The sequence below is a fragment of the Apteryx mantelli genome, chromosome 34, assembly GCF_036417845.1.
Source record: "Apteryx mantelli isolate bAptMan1 chromosome 34, bAptMan1.hap1, whole genome shotgun sequence".
Lineage (NCBI taxonomy): Eukaryota > Metazoa > Chordata > Aves > Apterygiformes > Apterygidae > Apteryx > Apteryx mantelli.
Window position 1 is genome coordinate 507,938 of NC_090011.1, and position 17,334 is coordinate 525,271.

The 17,334-nt window shown below is 63.6% G+C and overlaps 3 protein-coding genes across 3 annotated transcripts in view; 1 reads left to right on the plus strand and 2 right to left on the minus strand.

Moving 5' to 3' along the window:
- LOC106482029 (uncharacterized) overlaps positions 1-17,334 on the minus strand; it is a 255,295-nt gene that overhangs the window by 35,950 nt on the left and 202,011 nt on the right. The window contains exons 20-21 of the mRNA XM_067314260.1: positions 16,857-16,968; positions 16,471-16,770 (exon numbers count right to left, since the gene is read on the minus strand). Of these exons, the coding sequence (XP_067170361.1) occupies positions 16,471-16,770; positions 16,857-16,968 (412 nt within the window). The remainder of the gene's footprint in view (positions 1-16,470; positions 16,771-16,856; positions 16,969-17,334) is intronic.
- Positions 764-10,456, plus strand: LIG1 (DNA ligase 1). The gene is made up of 26 exons (XM_067314310.1): positions 764-840; positions 1,872-1,916; positions 2,074-2,179; positions 3,023-3,137; positions 3,509-3,607; positions 3,773-3,922; positions 4,077-4,188; positions 4,404-4,502; positions 4,733-4,789; positions 4,860-5,032; positions 5,177-5,343; positions 5,569-5,645; positions 5,806-5,897; positions 5,984-6,083; positions 7,410-7,495; positions 7,567-7,682; positions 7,757-7,852; positions 8,034-8,144; positions 8,280-8,351; positions 8,494-8,638; positions 8,798-8,880; positions 8,994-9,146; positions 9,223-9,276; positions 9,357-9,500; positions 9,581-9,673; positions 9,784-10,456. The coding sequence occupies exons 1-26, from the start codon at positions 824-826 to the stop codon at positions 9,862-9,864; spliced, it is 2,643 nt and encodes an 880-aa protein (XP_067170411.1). The 5' UTR covers positions 764-823; the 3' UTR covers positions 9,865-10,456.
- Positions 10,407-12,836, minus strand: ATF5 (activating transcription factor 5). The gene is made up of 3 exons (XM_067314316.1): positions 12,757-12,836; positions 11,640-11,867; positions 10,407-11,080 (listed from the first exon to the last, which is right to left on the minus strand). The coding sequence occupies exons 2-3, from the start codon at positions 11,785-11,787 to the stop codon at positions 10,500-10,502; spliced, it is 729 nt and encodes a 242-aa protein (XP_067170417.1). The 5' UTR covers positions 11,788-11,867; positions 12,757-12,836; the 3' UTR covers positions 10,407-10,499.

The following is a 17,334-nucleotide window of genomic DNA, read 5'->3' on the forward strand; positions in this document are numbered from 1 at the left end:
CATGCAGGAGATGCCTGTAGCTGGGTGCTTGTAACCATATCACCCTGGGTGCACAGAGCAAATGTCTGTAACCAGGTGCCTGTAACCATGTTACACGAGGTGTATGGTGCAGGTGCCCATAACCGGGTGCCTGTAACCGGATTCCCTCCCAGGCACATGCAGTGGGTGCTCATAACTGTCCCCCCACCACATGCATGGAGCAGGTGCCCATAGACAGCCCCTAGACAATGCTCTTGGGGGAGGGGGGGGTTGTGTCTGGCTTGTGCCCCCAGTTTGGGTGGCATTGGTGAGGGGTGTTGTGCCCATCAGGGACTGGGTATGGGTGGGCTGATGCCATCTGTGGGGTGACGCTGTGCATGGGGTGGCACCATGCGTGGGGTGACACCAGGCCGTGACGCCCCATGGGCCTTTTGCCCTTCTGACGCAGCCGATGGCTTGGGGAGCTGCCCAACTTTCAGGGGGAACCTGGCTCATACTGACACCCCGGGCCTGCGCCGTACCAGGCACCCCAGGGCCTGCCCCACACCGACACCCCACACGGATACCCCAGCCCCGGAGGGGGCGGGGGTGGGGGTGGGCAGGGGACACCTCCCAGCATGCCCTGCAGGCTGCTACCAGGGCTAGGCCACACCTCCCAGCATGCTCTGCGGCGCGCAGGGGCGCGGCGCTCAGGCGCGGCCGGCCTACGCTTCCCAGCATGCCTCCTCTGCCTACGTTTCCCGGCGTCCTGCGCGCGGCTTCCGGTCCGCAGCCGGCAGTGACATCAAGGCGGGTTGGATTTTTTCCCCGCGAAAGAGACGATAGCGCGGGACGGGCGCGCGCCATGCAGCGACGCATCACGTGAGTGGCCCCGCCGGACCGGGACCGCACCGGAACCGGAACCCGAACCGGGTCTCCCTCCGAGACCGCTCCGAGGCACTGCCTCCCCCGCGCCGCGCCAGCCTGGCCCGGTACCGGCGCTGCCCGGCCTGGGCTAGGGCCGTCCTCGGAACTGGCTGCCCCACCCTCTACTGGCCGGTACCGGGCCCCCCTGCTTGTACCGGTACTGTCTGGCCCGGCACTGTCCCAGAGCTGGTACTGCCCAGCCTGGTACTTTTCCTGTACTGCCCGTTCTGGTGCCGGTACTGCCTGTCCTGGCGGTGTCCCGCTGCCGGTACTGCCCTGGTGCCGGTACTGGTCAGCCCAGTGGTTTCCCAGTACCGATACTGCATGGCTCAGTGGTGTTCTCGTACCGGTACCGCCCAGCCTGGCAATTTCGGTACTGATGAGCTGGGCGGTGTCCCGGTGCCGGTACTGCCTAGCCTAGTGGTGTCTCAGTACCAGTACTGCCAGTACCGGTACTGCCTGATCCAGCAGTGTCCTGGTACCAGTACTGCCCGGCCTGGTGGTGTCTTGGTCCTGGTACCGCCCAGCCTGACAGTGTGCTGGTACTGGTACTGCCCAAGCTGGTGGTGTCCCAGTATCGGTACCGCCTGGCCCAGTGCTGTCCCAGTACCAGTGCTATCTGGCCTGGCAGGGTCCTGATACTGCCTAGCCTGGTGACGTCCTGGTACCAGTACTGCTTGGCGTGGCAGGGTGCTGGTGCTACTGCCTGGCCAGGCAGTGTTCCGGTACCGGTACTTTCTGGCTCAGTGGTGTCCCAGTACTGGTATTGCCCAGGCTGGTGGTGTCCCAGTATCTGTGCTGCCTGGCCTGGTGCTGTACTGGTATGACCTGGTCTGGCAGTGTCCCAGTACCAATTCTGCCTGCTTGATGGCATCCTGGTACCAGCACTGCCTGGCCTGGTGGTATCCCAGTACTGGTACTGGCCAGTGCAGTGGCATCCCCAGCCCTGGTTCGGTCTGGCCCTCCTGACCCTGACTCTTCCCCAGGTCGTTCTTCGTGCCTGCCCGCTCGCCGGACCCCTGCGCTGCGCCGTGAGTGGGGCTGGGGGCTTGGGGTGGGGTGGGAGGGCCGGGGGAGTTCAGGGAGGGCTGGGGTGGTCGGAGGAATATGGGGAGGGCTGGGGCATCTGGGGGTGGTTTGGGGAGGACCAGGGGATTTGGGGCTGGCCTGAGCTGCCTTTCCTCGCAGGGCGTCTGTGCTGGAGCAGGGCGAGAACCCCACGCAGGAGCCCCCGTCCCTGGGACATGAGGACTGTGATGGGCAGGACCCCAGCTCCCCGTCCTCCTGCCTGCTGGTCAGTGTCTGGCCTGCTTAAGTCCTTCGCCCGCACCTCCCCATCCTGCCCTGCATCTTCCCATCCTGCCCAGCTCTTGCCCCACACCTCCTGGTCCTGCCCCTCGCCTCCCCATCCCACTCTGGTCCTGCCCCACACATCCCAGTCCTGTCCTGCACTTCCTCATCCTTCTCCAGCCCTGCCCCAGACCTTCCAGTCCTGCCCTACACCTCCCCATCCTGCCCCAGTCCCACCCCAGTACCTCCCAGTCCTGCACTGGTTCTACCCTGTTAGCCCCCGCACTTCCCAGTCTCACCACCGTGCCTCTCCATCTTCCTGTCCCACCCCAGGATCTCCCTCTCCTGCCCCTCTACCTCCCCATCTCCTCCAGGTACCTCCTCAGCATCTCCTCATCTTGCACTGGTGCCTCCCTGTCTTGCCCCAGTTCCTCCCCTGCCTCTTCCAGTCCTGCCCAGCTCCTTTGGCACCTCAGGGTCGTGTCCTGCCTCCACCTCACCTGGTCCTGCCCAGATCCCTCCTGGATCCTGCATACCTCCCCATCCTGTCATGGTGCCCCTAGGGCCTCCTCACCCCATGCTGGTGCCTCCAGGGTCTCCCTGTTTTGCCCTGGTGCCTCCAGCACCCTGTCCCCTCCCATCCTGGTGCCTCCAGCACCCTGTCCTGTCCCGTCCTGTCCCATCCTGTCCCTCCAGGACCCTGTCCTGTCACATCCTGTCCAGGTGAATCCAGCACCCTGTCCCATCTTGTACCAGTAAATCCCTGTCCTGTCCTGGTGAATCCAATACCCTGTCCTGTCCTAATCCCTCCAGCACCTGCCCCATAACACTGTCTCTCACCTTCCAGGCTGCTGCGTCCCCGGATGGCTCTTCTCCCGACAGTGCTTCCTCAGCTGAAGATAGCCCCTCAGCCCCTGATGGCTCCTCCACCTCCCTCCCTGGCATCCCCCGGCGCAGGACAGGTGAGAGACCGCTGGGCTTGGGCTCTGCAGCTCCGTCGGCCTCGCTGCGTCACACAGCAGTCTTGGCTGCCCTCTCCTGCACCATCTGGCCCCTGCTTCCCCCTGCCCTGCTGCCTCGAATGCTGGCACCCGCTGAAACATCCAGCCATGTCTTGCCCCTCCGGGCTTTGTCTCAGTTTTACCTGGGGTGTCCTTCTTGCTCAGCTGTGCTGTGATGAATAAGATTTAGCCCAGAGCAGGTATTTTGGTACCTCTTTCTGCCTTCCTCGGCTCTGGAGACACATGCCTGAATGTCCCATGGCTTGTCCTTCCCAAAGCTGCTCCACGAACCAGCAGCCGTCACTAATTTCTGCTTCTTTCCCGCTGCCTAGCTCGTAAGCAGGTCCCCAAGCGCAAAATGGAGCTGGCGAGCTGTGCGGAGAATGGACATGCTGTGGACCCCGATCCCAAGCGGTGGAGGGAAGAGCCGGGTGAGTGTGGCACTGGAACGGGTTGGACAGTTGCTGCTGGTGTCCAGTGGTGCTCCCCGAACAGTGTTCAGGGTCCCTCTGTGGCTGCTGCACTGCGGAAATGAGAGTGCTGGTCCTCAGCTCCTGGGACTTTGTCCCTAACACCCCTGTTCTGGGCATCTACAGGAGATGAATGTGAATCAGACAGCACGGAGGCGCAGGAGGTGAGGGATCAGAGCTCAGAGGAGGCTAAGGAGGCAGAAGATGGCAATGGGGACAGGGAAGCCCAGACGTCAGAGCTGCCAAAGCCCAGCAAAGCTGTTGCTGACTTCTTTGGTGCGTGGGAAGCAGCAGATTGGTACAGTGAGCTTGGTGGTGGGACCCATTGGCTGCCTCTGGGTAGTTGGGAGTATCCTGGCACTACATGGGGAGCACAGCAGCCATTCCCCCTCATTAGACACCTCTCTCTGCTCTGATCCCTCTCACCCAGCCCCCAGGAAGGGGTCGAGGACGAAGGCAGAGGAAAATGCAGCCCCAAAGACACCAGCCCCAAAGGGTTCGGCTCCCGCCAGCATTGATGGCACCAACGGGACTGCAAGCAGGTGGGTGGATCGTGCGGGGTGCTTGAGCCACATAAGGGAAGCCTAGGTCAACCCTGATGCTCTGGTCCTGTCCCCCAGGGCGCAGCATCTGTCCCCAACGCTGGGGGAAAAAGGGGGTGCAAGTGCAGCAGGGGGATATGAGGTTGCTGGGCTCTGCTTGTGCCAGGGCATGACAAGGACTCAGGCTCTGAAAGAGCCTCACTCTGTCCTCGCAGTCCCTCCCAGGTTGCCGAGCCTCTGGATCCAGCCCAGTACAACCCCTCTAAGAGCAGCTATCACCCCATTCATGACGCCTGCTGGGCTCCCGGGCAGAGGTAAGAGTGCTGGGATCAGTGTAGCGGTGCCAGGTGGGTTTGGGGTGGCAGGTGCCCTGTGGGGTCAGGACCTGGGGGCTTTTTTGCCTCTTCCTGGGGCCTGTCTGGCTACTTTCAGAGGTCAGGAGGACCCAGGAGTCCTGGGCTCTGCAGGGAAAGGAGGGCAGGGGCTGTTTGTTCGTGTGTGCCCACTGGCCTGGCTGTGCTCCTGGCCCCGTCTCTCTTTCCAGGGTCCCCTACCTGGCTGTGGCTCGTACCTTTGAGCGCATTGAGGAAGTCTCTGCCCGGTAAGGCCCCATCTCTGCAGTGCGGAACGTTGGCAGCTTGTCCCCTTGGCTAACTCCCTTCCACCCCCAGCCTGAAGAACATTGAGACCCTGAGCAACTTCCTCCGCTCAGTCATTGCCCTGTCACCGTCTGACCTCCTGGCCTGTGTCTACCTCTGCCTGAACCGCCTGGGCCCTGCCTATGAGGGGCTGGAGCTGGGCATTGGGGAAAGCATCCTCATGAAGGCTGTTGCGCAGGCCACAGGTAAGGGGGGAGCTGCCGGCACTGGACGCAGCTCCGGAGCCCCCAGCCTGTCCCTGGGGTCTACCCCAGCCAGCTCTGAGCCAGAGCAGAGAGCTGCGGGGGTGAACAGTGAGAAGTGACAGGGCCCTTTGCTCTCACTGGCAGGCCGCCAGCTAGAAAAAATCAAGAGCGAGGCCCAGGAGAAGGGAGACCTGGGGCTGGTGGCCGAGAGCAGCCGCAGCAACCAGCGGACCATGTTCGCGCCACCCAAGCTGAGCGCTGCCGGGGTCCTCAGCAAGCTGCAGGAGATGGCCAGGATGACAGGCAATGCTGTGAGTGGGGCGAGGCGGCAGGGTGTGGGGTGTCTCGTGGACACAGTTGCAGCCTGCTTGGAACTTTTGCTGCCTGACCCGGGGGAAAGACTTGGGCTGAGCTAGATTTGTCCAGTCCTTTTCCTGGCTGTGAGCACGAGTAAGAGGCATCCCTGGCAAGGCCTGGTCCCTGCCTGTGGCTTTGCAGCCCCAGCAGGGCCCCTGCTTGTGCTGTCTCTCTTGCAGTCAATGAACAAGAAAATCGATATCATCAAGGCATTGTTTGTGGCCTGCCGCCACTCCGAGGCTCGCTACATTGCCCGGTGAGTTGTGGCTTTGCCCTGCTCCTGTGCCTTGTGCAGGACAATGTTTATCCCTTCCCTTTGCAAATGCTCACCACCCCTTTCGGCTTGGCCCCAAGCAGTTTTGGCACCATCGCAGCTGGCCTTGCCCTTGATGGTGCGTCCTCCCCTGCTGTTGCAGGTCGTTGAGCGGGAAGCTGCGCATCGGGCTGGCGGAGCAGTCGGTGCTGGTGGCTTTGGCCCACGCTGTCTCACTGACTCCTCCAGCACAAGGTGAGGCGAGTGCAGGCCCTTGCAGGGCTGGGGTGAGCATGTGGGGCCCGGCGGGCTTTGACCCCGGGGCTGTGCCCTTCTCACAGGGTGGCCCCCAGCTGTGGTGGATGCCAGCCAGGGCAAGTCTGCTGAAGCACGTAAAGCCTGGCTGGAAGAGCGGAGCCAGATCCTCAAGCAGACTTTTTGGTGAGTCTGCTGGCATCAGGCTTGGCGACTGTGCGGGATGATAGTCCAGCAGCACAGCCCCGCGTGGGTGCTGGGGCCGCCGGCTGGCACCATCTCCCTCTACTTGTCAGGCACCCAGCGCTGCTGTTCCCAACGAGGGTACCCTCTCGTGCTGCCTGGTAACGTGGGCCTTTGGGAGATGGATTGACTGGGAGATCAAACCCAGCTCCTCCCACTGTCCATGCGGTCAAGGTGAAGCCCAGACAGGCACCAGTGTGACGCGCCAGTCTGCCAAGCCTCCTGGCCAAGGAGCAGCTGGGACTCTGGCTTGGCAAGACTTTGCCTTGGCACACTGCCTCACCTGCTTGCTTTGCCTCCGAACGCTTTTAATGACCTCCACCTGGGCTCATTAGCTGGCGTGGGGATAAATTGATCCCCTGGGTGCTTCCCTGTGGGCTGCCTTTCTTGCCTCTGTCTGTCACGTGGTGAGGGGCTTGCCGGGCATGCTGCCTCTCATGGGGCAGACAGGTCTTTCTCCTGGGCCAGCCCTGCCTGCAGCTGTGTCCGTCTGCGCTGGGGCTATTCCCCGCTCTTCTTGATATAGTGGGTAATGCTGGCTGAAGGGCAACAGGCTTCTCTCCCTTCCAGCACCAAGCCATTTCCTCAACGAGATCTCAGGAGGGCTGTGCTGGGAGGCAGGAGCTGTTTGCTACTGAACTGATTGAGCTGGTGCAGCAGGGAGGGAGGGAGGGAGGGCGGCTCTGTTCATGGTGATCTGAGTTTAAACGCTGTCATTGTGCTCCGGCCAGGGCTAGTCCCTTAAATAGAGGGTCCCCCCAGCTACGGGAACACACACAACTGCTCATGCAGGCCTTTTCTCCTGCTCTGAGTACTCTGCCCTGCCAGTAGTTCCAAAACAGTTGATGCAGGGAGGCTTGTTGGGATGTTGTCTGAATTTTCTGGGCACCCTGACTACCTGTTCTCAGCAGCAGGTGCTTGCCTTTGAGTAGGCGTCTGCCTCCAGTGCTGTGTCCTGTCCATCATCATGGGCTTTTTCTGTTCTCCCTTCAGAGCTGAGTCCCATCTTGTCTCCCTCCCTGGGGTCAAGATGCTCCCATTCCGGCCTCTCCTCCCTGCTTTGCTACCTCCAGGGATCACCTAGCGCTGAGCAGAGCTTGACCAGGCAGTCCTGGGGATGAAAACGGGCTGTTGCTATCCCCATGCAGTTCCCTGGCTCACCCTGTTGGCTCCTTGTCCCTGGCCCTAGGCTGCTTGCATCGCCCAGACCCGCATGTCCCCAGGTGCCGGGTGCTAGGGCTCGCTCACAGCAGGCTTATTTTTTTCCAGTGAGCTGCCGAACTATGCTGCCATCATTCCCGTGCTGCTGGAGCATGGGCTGGAGAGCCTGCCCCTGCACTGCAAGATCACCCCAGGTACTGAGGCGGCCCAGGACAGGGGGGACACGTGGCCTGGCTTGGTCCTGACCCCCTCACCTCTCCCACAGGGATCCCCCTGAAGCCCATGCTGGCCCAGCCCACCAAAGGCATTGGGGAGCTCCTGAAACGCTTTGAGGAGGCGGCCTTCACCTGCGAGTACAAGTACGATGGCGAGCGAGCCCAGGTAGGGTTTGTGGGATGCTCCCCGGGGTGGCCCTGGCTCTGCCCAGCCTCCTGCGATGTCCTCCCTCTGCCCAGATCCACATCCTGGAGAGCGGGGCCGTGTACGTCTACAGCCGCAACCAGGAGAACACCACCTCCAAGTACCCCGACATCGTCACCCGCATCCCCAAGGCAAGTAGTGGTCTTCAGGGAGGGAGCTGGGGGGACCCTTGTGGCGATGTCTAAGTGCTGTCTCCCTGGTGTGTGGGAGCCGTGGCTGGGTGCCTTGTTAAGGTGTAGGGTGCAAGGCGCCCCAGCGCCATGCACTTCCCCTTCCTTTGCTAGTGCTGACCTCCAGTGTCACTCGGCCCAGGTGAAGAAGGCCAGCGTGCAGTCGTGCATCCTGGATGCAGAGGCTGTCGCGTGGGACCCGGAGAAGAAGCAAATCCAGCCGTTCCAGGTGCTGATGACACGGAAGAGGAAGGTAAAGCTGCGGGGGGGAATCGCCCTGCCTCTCCACTGGTGCTGGCACGAGGCAGCTGTAGCCTGAGCAGGGAACAGGCAGGATTTGTCCCCAGCTCGAGCTGGGCAATAACCTCGCTCGTCTCTGCGACCTCAGGATGTGGAAGCTGCTGAGATCAAAGTGCAAGTGTGCCTGTATGCCTTTGACATGCTGTACCTCAATGGGGAGGTGAGTGCATGCCCCTGACTGGGCCTCCATCCTGCCGGCCTCGCTTGGCCCTGCTCCATGTCCCCCTGCTCTGCACTGCGCCCCTGTGGCACCTGGCTCTGCTGCATCTCCCTGCGGGGTGACACTGGCCCTTGCCCCACAGTCGCTGGTGAAGGAGCCCTTCTCCAAACGCCGCCTGCTGCTGCGTGAGTCCTTTGTGGAGACGGAGGGTGAATTCCTCTTTGCCACCTCCATGGATGCCTGCAGCACTGAGGAAATCTCCGAATTCTTGGACCAGTCCATCAAGGGTGAGGTGGCTCTGCTCAGACAGGTCTGGGATATGGGGGGATGGAGCAGGAGGCAGTGTTGGGGTGGGGTGGGGGGGTCTCTGTGTCCGAGCTGGGTCTCACATCCCCCTCCTAGCCCAGTAACCCCCCATGGCATGGATAAATGTGGGCTCTCCCCAGACTCTTGCGAGGGCCTCATGGTGAAGACTCTGGACGTGGATGCCACCTATGAAATTGCAAAGCGATCCCACAAGTGGCTGAAGGTAAAAGCCCTGGCAGAGGGGACAGTGTGAGCTGGGAGACACCCCTCTCTCCCTCCTGGACTCACCAGGAGCCCTGAGCGGGGCCCGCCTGATGCTGGTGCTTCTCTCACCAGTTGAAGAAGGATTACCTGGAAGGAGTGGGGGACACGCTAGACTTGGTGGTCATCGGTGCCTACCTGGGGAAGGGCAAGCGCGTGGGCATGTACGGGGGCTTCCTGCTGGCCTGCTACGATGAGGAAAGTGAAGAGTACCAGAGCATCTGCAAGGTGGGCACCATGGCCGAGTTTTGGTGGGGGCAGGTGGCTGGAGCAGCCTGTAACCACTCCTGCCTCTCTTGCACAGATCGGGACCGGCTTCACAGAGGAGAGCCTGGAGAAGCACTATGGCTTCCTCAAGGTACACTGCTGACTTCCCCGAGCTGCGAGGAGGACCTGAGCACAACCTGGTCCCTGACCTCATCCCCTCTGCCCCCCCAGGACCACGTCCTGGCCCAGCCGCGGCCCTACTACCGCTGGGACAGTGGGGCAGCGCCTGACCACTGGCTGGCAGCTGTGCAGGTTTGGGAGGTGAAGTGTGGTGACCTCTCCATCTCCCCTGTCTACAAGGCAGCTGTGGGCCTGGTGAGTTGGCATGCGGGGAAGGGGGAATGGAATTTGGGTCCCCCTGGTGCCGTCTCAGCCCATCCATCCTTCCCCCCAAGGTGGATGAGGAGAAAGGCATCTCGCTGCGTTTCCCCCGGTTCCTGCGTGTACGAGAGGACAAGAAGCCAGAAGAGGCCACCAGCAGCTCCCAGGTGCTACTTTGGGGGATAAGAAGGGGATGGGGCACAGCCACCCCCGTGGTGGAGCAGGGCTGGGGGGAGGCCGTGGGGGCTTCATTGGCTCCTCTCCCTGCTCTTTGCAGGTGGCTGAGCTGTACAAGAAGCAGCAGCAGATCCAGAACCAGCAGCTTGCCGAGAAAGGGGAGGACGAGGACTTTTACTAACAGCCTGGCTGGTGTGGGGACCCCATGCCTGGGATACACATGTGGCTCTGGGACAGGGACTTTGGGACAGAAACATGACTCCCCACCACAGTGCAGACTCCAGGGCCTGACCCTGCTCTTTACCCCAGGTATATAGGCAGCTTCGATCTGTGACAGGGACCCTGGGCCCAGGTCTCACTCCAACCCTGTGGTCCACACGTGACTCCCCTCTGGGACAGGTACCCTGTGGTCTGACCCTACTCGGTCCCCAAGTCCATGTGTGACTCCCTGCTCTGGGATAGGGATCCCAGGGCTTGAGCCTGCTCCCTCCCCGAGGTCCATGCGTGACTCCTCCAGGACACAGACCCCAGGATCTAACCGTGCTCCGTTCCTGGGGTATGCACACAGGATAGGGTCCTTGAGGCCTCACCTTGCTCCAGTGTATGCAGTTTCCCTCCAGGACAGGGACCCCAGAACTTGTCCCCAGGGTCCCTGCATGCCTCCCGCTCCTGGCCAAGGCTGTACCCCCACTCCCCAATAAACATTGCCACTGAGCCTCCACGCTCTGCGTCCGGCCGGGGCCGGCACGGCAAACGCCTTTTATTGCCCTTTACATGCTACTCGATGCTACGGCTCTGCCCGCCCCCTCGGCCCCCCTAGCTGGCGCGAAGCCGCTGGCTCCGGGCCTTGTAGACCTCGATGAGGAGGTCCTTGACGTACTGGATCTCGCGCTCGATGGAGTCTGCCTTCTCTTTGAGCTCCCGGTTGCGGGCTTCCAGGCTCTGGCACTGGTCGCCCAGTGCCTCGTACTCGGCCCGCTTCCGCTGGCGGTAGCGCAGGGCTGCTGTCTTGTTCTGATCCCGCTTCTTCTGCTTGCGGTCCCCCTTGGGGGCTAGCGGTATGGGGCCGGGGGCCGGCAGCGCGGGGTCCGGAGGCTCAAAGAGGGCGAGCGGCTCCAGGCAGCTGGGGTCGAGGGGGCTGAGCGGGGCCGGTGCTGGGGGCTCGGCGCCAAAGGGAAAGTGGAAGGCGAGGGGGCCGGGCGAGCCGGGGGCTGCCTGGTCTGGGGCCAGCGGCTCCTCCAGGAAGAAATCCTCCAGCTGCTCCAGCTCGCGCTTCAGGAGCGAGGCCATGGCCTCCAGGTCGGAGAGCGGGGCTGGGGGTGGCAGGCCGGTGCCCGGCTCCGTCAGGAGAGAGGAGAAGTCCACCCTCTCCGTCATCCAGTCCGAGAAGCCGGGGCCTGGGTGACGGTGGGGGCTTGGGGGATGCGGGCAGCCTTTCCTGCCCCATAGCCCCCTGCCTGGCCCAAATTGCCCACTTCTGCCATCCCTGTCTGCACCATACCCCCTGTCCCTGCCCCAAATTGCCCAGCTCTGCCCCCTCATCTGCCCCATGCCCCCTTTCCCAGCCCGCCCTGCTCCATAACCCCAGCTCTGCCCCATCTGCCCCATACCCCCCTGCCCCAGCTCTGCCCCCATCTGCCCCACACTCCCTGCCCCATACCCCTGCTGTTTCCCCAAATCACCCAGCTCTGACCTCCCTCCCTGCCCCATGCCCCCTTTCCCAGCCCTCCATGCCCCATACCCCCAGCTCTGCCCACATCTGTCCCATACTCCCTGCCCCATACCCCCAGCTCTGCCCCCATCTACCCCATACCCCCCTGCTCCAGCTCTGCCATCTGCCCCGTACCCTCAGCTCTGCCCCCCATCTGCCCCACACCCTCAACTAACCCCTCTGCCTGCCCTAAGGCCGTGCTGCTGCCCTCCGGCTGGGCCTGCCCCACACGGTGCCCCACATACCTGCCAGGGTGCCCTGGGCGAAGGGCCCCTCGAGGCCTGCCCCGGGCTGCTCGTGGCCGGCTGCCCGCCAGGGCAGGGTGCTAGCTGGGAGCAGGGTGCCCTCCGGGGCCAGGCCCAGGGCCGGGTGCAGCGGGGCCAGCAAGGACATGGTGGCGCGTGCGGGGGCTCAGCGTGGCCACGGTGCGGCTGGGCGCAGGGCCGGGGCACGGCACCGCATGGCACAACGACCTGGTGGGGGACAGGGTGCTGATGGCCGGGCCCCCAGGATGGGGTGTGCAGTGGGGCTGCATGGGGTGTAGGGTGCTGTATGGGGAGAGGAGCTCCATGCACCTCCATGGGGTGCTGTATGGAGTGTGTTTTGGACATCTGTGGGGTGCTGGATGCTGTGTTGGGGGGGCACCATGCACCTCTGCAGGGTGCTGTGGTCCTCCGTGGGGTACTGGGTGCTCTATGGGTGGGGCAAGCACCTCCATGGGATGCTAGGTGCTGTCCAGGGGGAGCACCTCAGGGTGCTCAGTGCAGTATGGGGTGGGGGGAGCACTGCCATGGGGCACTGGGTGCTCTGAGGAAGGGACCCCATGCACCTCCATGGGGTACTGGGTGCAGTATGGGTGGGGGGGAGCACCTCCCGGGGTGCTCAAGTGTATGGGGGGGGGGTGCACCGTGCATCTCCATGGGGCACTGGGTACTGTCTGGGGTGGGTGTGCAGCAGGGTGCACGGGGAGGGGGGCTGGGGAGGGGCTGGCGTGTACTGGGTGGGGGGGTTGGACGGTGCCTGGAGCAGGGTGGGGGGCCCGGGGAGCAGGGGGGTGCTTCATGCTCGGGGGTCCCAGTGCCCTGGGGGTGCTGATGCCTGGTGGGGTGCCCAGGGGTGCCCAAGGGAGGGGGTCCCAGTGCTGGGGGGTGCCTGGGGGATGCCTGATGGAGGGGGTCTGGGTGCCCGGTGGATGCCTGGGGAGGGGATCCCGGTGCCGAGGGGAGACCGGGAAGGGGGTCCCAGTGCTGGGGGGGGGCAGTACCCGGGGATACAAGAGGTCTCTGCAACTGGGGAGGGTTGGGGGGGTCGGGAGGGAGGACAAGACGGGGTGCTCGGGGGGGTCCCGGGGCGCGGACTCACTCCATGGCGGCGGCGCGGGGCGCAGGGGGGCGGCAGGGGGGGTCTAGAGGGCCATGGCAGGGCCGGGGCCGGTGGCGATGCCGGAGGGGGGGCCGGGGCCGGTGTCTTATAGCGGCGGCCGCCCCGCCCCGCCCCCGGCCCGATTGCAGCCTGGTTGCATCAGCTGCAGCTGCACCGGCACCCCCGGGCACCTCTGAGGCAGCGAGCCGTGCACCGGGGCCCCCCCGGGGGGCTGAGAGCCCTGCACCCCCCCCCCCGCCCCGGTACCGGCCTTGCATCCTGGTGACCGGGGCACCTCCGAGTACCGGGCATCGGGTTGCAACCCCCAGGCACCGGGTCCTTGCACTGCCCTGGGCATCAGGTCCCCCCTCCCGGGCACCGGGATCTCTGCACCCCCCGGGTACTAGGCTGTGCACCCCGGGCACCGGGACCCCCCAACTACGGGGACCCCCCAACTACCGGGATCCCTGCACCCCTCCGGGTACTGGGCTGTGCACCCCGGGCACCGGGACCCCCCAACTACGGGGACCCCCCAGCTACCGGGACCCCTGCACCCCTCCGGCTACCAGACTATGCACCTTGGGCACCAGGACCCCCCCGACTACCGGGACCCCCTGGGCACAGGGACTCCTGCATCCCTGGGCACCGAGCTGTGCATCCCGGGCACTGGGACCCCCCAGCTACTGGGACCCCTGCACCCCCTGGGTACTGGACTATGCACCCCGGGCACCGGGACCCCCCAACTATGGGGACCCCCCAGCTACTGGGACCTCTGCACCCCTGGGCACCAGCCTATGCACCCTGGGCACCAGGACCCCCCCCAACTACCGGGACCCCGTGGGCACAGGGACTCCTGCATCCCTGGGCACCGGGCTGTGCATCCCGGGCACTGGGACCCCCCAGCTACAGGAACCCCCCAGCTACTGGGACCCCTGCACCACTGGGCACCAGGCTATGCACCCTGGGCACCAGGACCCCCCGCCCCCCAACTGTGGGACTCCTTGGGCACCGGGACCCCTGCACCCCCAGGCACAGGGCTGTGCACTCCAGGCCCCACCAGGGGTGGGTGAGAGGGAGTGATCACTGGAGGCCCGGATGCCTGGGCCCCCCCCAGGGCTGGGATAAGGGGTGCAGTGGGGGAGGTGACGAGGTGCAACCCCCTCCCCCCCAAGCTGTGTCCCCTCTCTGGGGGGACCCAGGGAGGCCCTTGCTGCTACCCATCAGCCTCCTTGTGTGGCATCGCCACAGCAACAGCCACCTGTTTCCCTGGTGATCTCCCTGGGGGGCACCCAGCTGCAGGATGCCTGGGTCCCCCTGCTGGCGCTGGGGGTAGGGGGTGGGGGGATGAGGGCTGGAGGCCTGGGCCCTTGGGCCCCCTCACTGGCCTGGTCCTGCTCCTACTGGGGGGCCCTGCTCGGCAGTGGTGGGTCTATCGTCTACATGCATTCGCACACGCGTGCACCTGCACACACCGGCACACGTGTGCCCGTGTGCATTACCACATCCACATGTGTGAACCTGCAGATGCCTCCACCCGCACACGCACCCATAGGGGTGCACACATACCAGGCCCCCTTGCTCCCCAGTATTCCCTGCCCCACACATCGGGGTTCCCTTGCCCCATGGTCCCCCAGTAACCCCTGCCCCACACATTGGAGTCCCCAGGCCCTATGGCACCACCTGCCTCATACATGGTGGTCCCCTCTGCCCCATGGACCTCCCCGGCACCCCCCTGCATAGGGGTCCCCCATGTCCTATAACCTCCCTAGCACCCCCTGGCCCATACATGGTTCCCTGTAACCCCCGGTCCGCAGCTTCCCTGGAACACACATGTGGATCCCCCGTTCCGCATGGCAACCCCAGCACCCCCAGCCCTGTACAAGAGGGCCCCCCTGTCCCACGGTGCCTCTTGCCCCATGACCTCCCCAAGTACCACCTGCTCCAAACATGGGATCGCCCCCGCTCCATGGCACCCACTGCCCCATGCATGGGGCTCTGTCTGTCCCCTAGCCCTCAGCACCCCTACCCATGGGGGTCCCCAGGCCCAATGGTGCCCCCTCGGCCCCATACATGGGCATCCCCTGAGCCCCACAGCCCCTTGCCCAGATGGGTGTGAAGGGTGGGGCATGGGGAGGAAGGGGTGGGGCTTAATGGGAAGGTGGAGACTAGTCATGAGGGTGGGGCTTATAGTGGCTACAGGGTTTGCTTCTGGGGTGAGGTCCAAACTGAGGGTGGGGGTGGAGCCAAAGGGAGTGGGTGGGGCATGGTAATGAGGGGGTGGGTCTGGAGGAGGGATAGGGCAGAAGGGGTGGAGCAACAGGTGCCCCAAGGACGTGGGGGGGGCCTAGATGGAATCCGGAGATAGATGGACCTGATGTCCAATGGGAGGCAGGAGCTGCATGGCGCAGCCAATAGGAGCTGTGATGGTGTGGAGACAGGCACCTCCTCCCTGCAGTCCTCAGCGTGAAGTTTGTCGTGAGCAATCACCTGCATGTGCCTTGCTTGGTACCATCACCTGGCTTTTTGGGACCCCCCTGCGTCTTCAAAGGCAGTGGTCCCTGTTCCCTATGCACTGTCCTTAATCAGCTTAATGATGTGCGTAGGCATCACCGAGCCTTCAGGATGCAGGAAGTGGGGCGCCTTATCCCTTCAGTGGCCCTGGAGCCTGTATTACCTCCAGGATGTGGCAGGGGGCACTTGCTCCCACCCCAAGTGATGTGCAAGGCTTAAAAAGCCTCCTTGCACCTCCCCCTTCCCTGATCTGCTGCTGTGGCCCAGGGCCAGCTCCCACACCACCTGCCTCCTTTCATTTTCAGTCTCTCTCCCTCCTGGCCTCATTCCTTCTCGAGCAGCCTCTCCGTCACCAACCCCTCCACAGTAGCCCCCGATGGCAGCAGGCTCTGAGCACCTGGCGTGGGACGTGCCCGTGGGGCGGTGTGTGGTCATCGAGATCACCAACAAGCTGGAAAGTGTCACCCTCCGAAACCCCAGGTAACGTCCCCAGAGCCCTCCCCGGACACTCTTGCCTCCTGCTGTCCCTCCAAGCCCCCCAGCCATCCCCTTTCCTCCACTGCCTCTCTCCACTCTGCAAAGCCAGGAAAAGCCAAGCTGGCAGAGTTATGTCCATCCTGCTCCTGGGGCTGTCTCCTGCCATCCCCCCCATGGTCTTCCTCATCCCTTCCCTGTGACAGTCCATCTCCTTTTCATGGCAGCAGTCTGTGCTTGGGAAATGTCCCCACCACAAATAAATAGACCCCCATGCCCCAAATCCCTGTGCCTCCAAACCAAGTTAATCCCCACTCTGGGAAATGTTGGGCGCCACAGGGGGGAGCTGGGGCTGTGGCCAGTGCATGGAGGTGGCTGTCCCATGTGCTGCTGGGCGTGCTAGGCCTCCGGCTGCTGCCTGCATGGGGCTGGGGGCGTCTTGCCCCAGAAGAGATGTTGACCCCAGCAGTCTGTATCATGCCCAGAAGAGTTCAAGGGGGCGGGAGAAAATGGAGAAATTGTGTCGGAAAATTTGCAGAAGATTCAGTGCATCTCCTTTCCCCAACATCTCTTTTGGATGACCCTCTCCTCTTCTCCCCCCCCCCCCCCTTGGTGCCTGCAGTGATGCAGCCCTGTGCCTGCATGTGGGGAGGAAAATCCAGCAGTCCTCATGGGGGAGATGTGTCCTGTCCTTGCATCCCCCCATCCCTGACCATACTTCCCCCCTACCCCTGTGCCTTTGCCCACTGGGTTGGAGGCCACCAGGATGTCCCATTTCTGGCATCCCCCAACCCCACTCTCCCTATCTGTCTCCCCAACAGGAGCTACTGCTTCAGTGGCCACAGCCACCACCCCCCGCCACTGCAGATCCCACCCGGCACTGTAGGGAAGTGCGTCTTTGTGAAGCAGTCGTACAGTCTGCGTGGCAGTGTGGGGGTCCTGGTCTACGAGGCAGACACGTTCTGCTTGGCCATCATGTTCTCCAACCCCTTTGACTACAATCTCTACCACATTGAGTTTGGCCTGAAGCTGTCGCCGAGGGACAGGCAGATTCAGAGCATGGAGGACCTCTTCAGGGATATGATGGAGAGCTCCCCATCACTGGAGGTGGCTACCTTCCAGAAGATGAAGCTCTCGCATTCCCAGGCCCCGTTGCAGGTGACCATGGATAACATCTGTGTCACCGCCACCATGTCCAACGCGACCAAAGCCGTCCTCACCATCCTCCTGGAGGAGAAGTAACCCAAGGAGCCCTGAGGCTGGGGATGGCGCCTGCCCTCCTCTCCAGCCCCACCGAAGGGAGGCCAGGCTGTCCGGAATGAGGGGATGCAGGGGCCTGCCCTTACTCGGGCCCTGGTCTCTGAGTAAGGGCCCATCCCTACAACCCAGAGTTCCTGGCCCCACCAACCCTATAGTCCCTTCTCCTGCAGCCCCCATCTCTCATATCCACTGGCCCATATAGCCAACCATCCATCCCAGCCCCCTGCTCCCCACAGACCACATCCCTCATAGCTCCCTGTCCCCCTGCAGTCCCCCAGCCCTCATCCCAGACAGCCCCCTGTCCCCCTGCAATCCCACAGCCCCAGTCCCCAG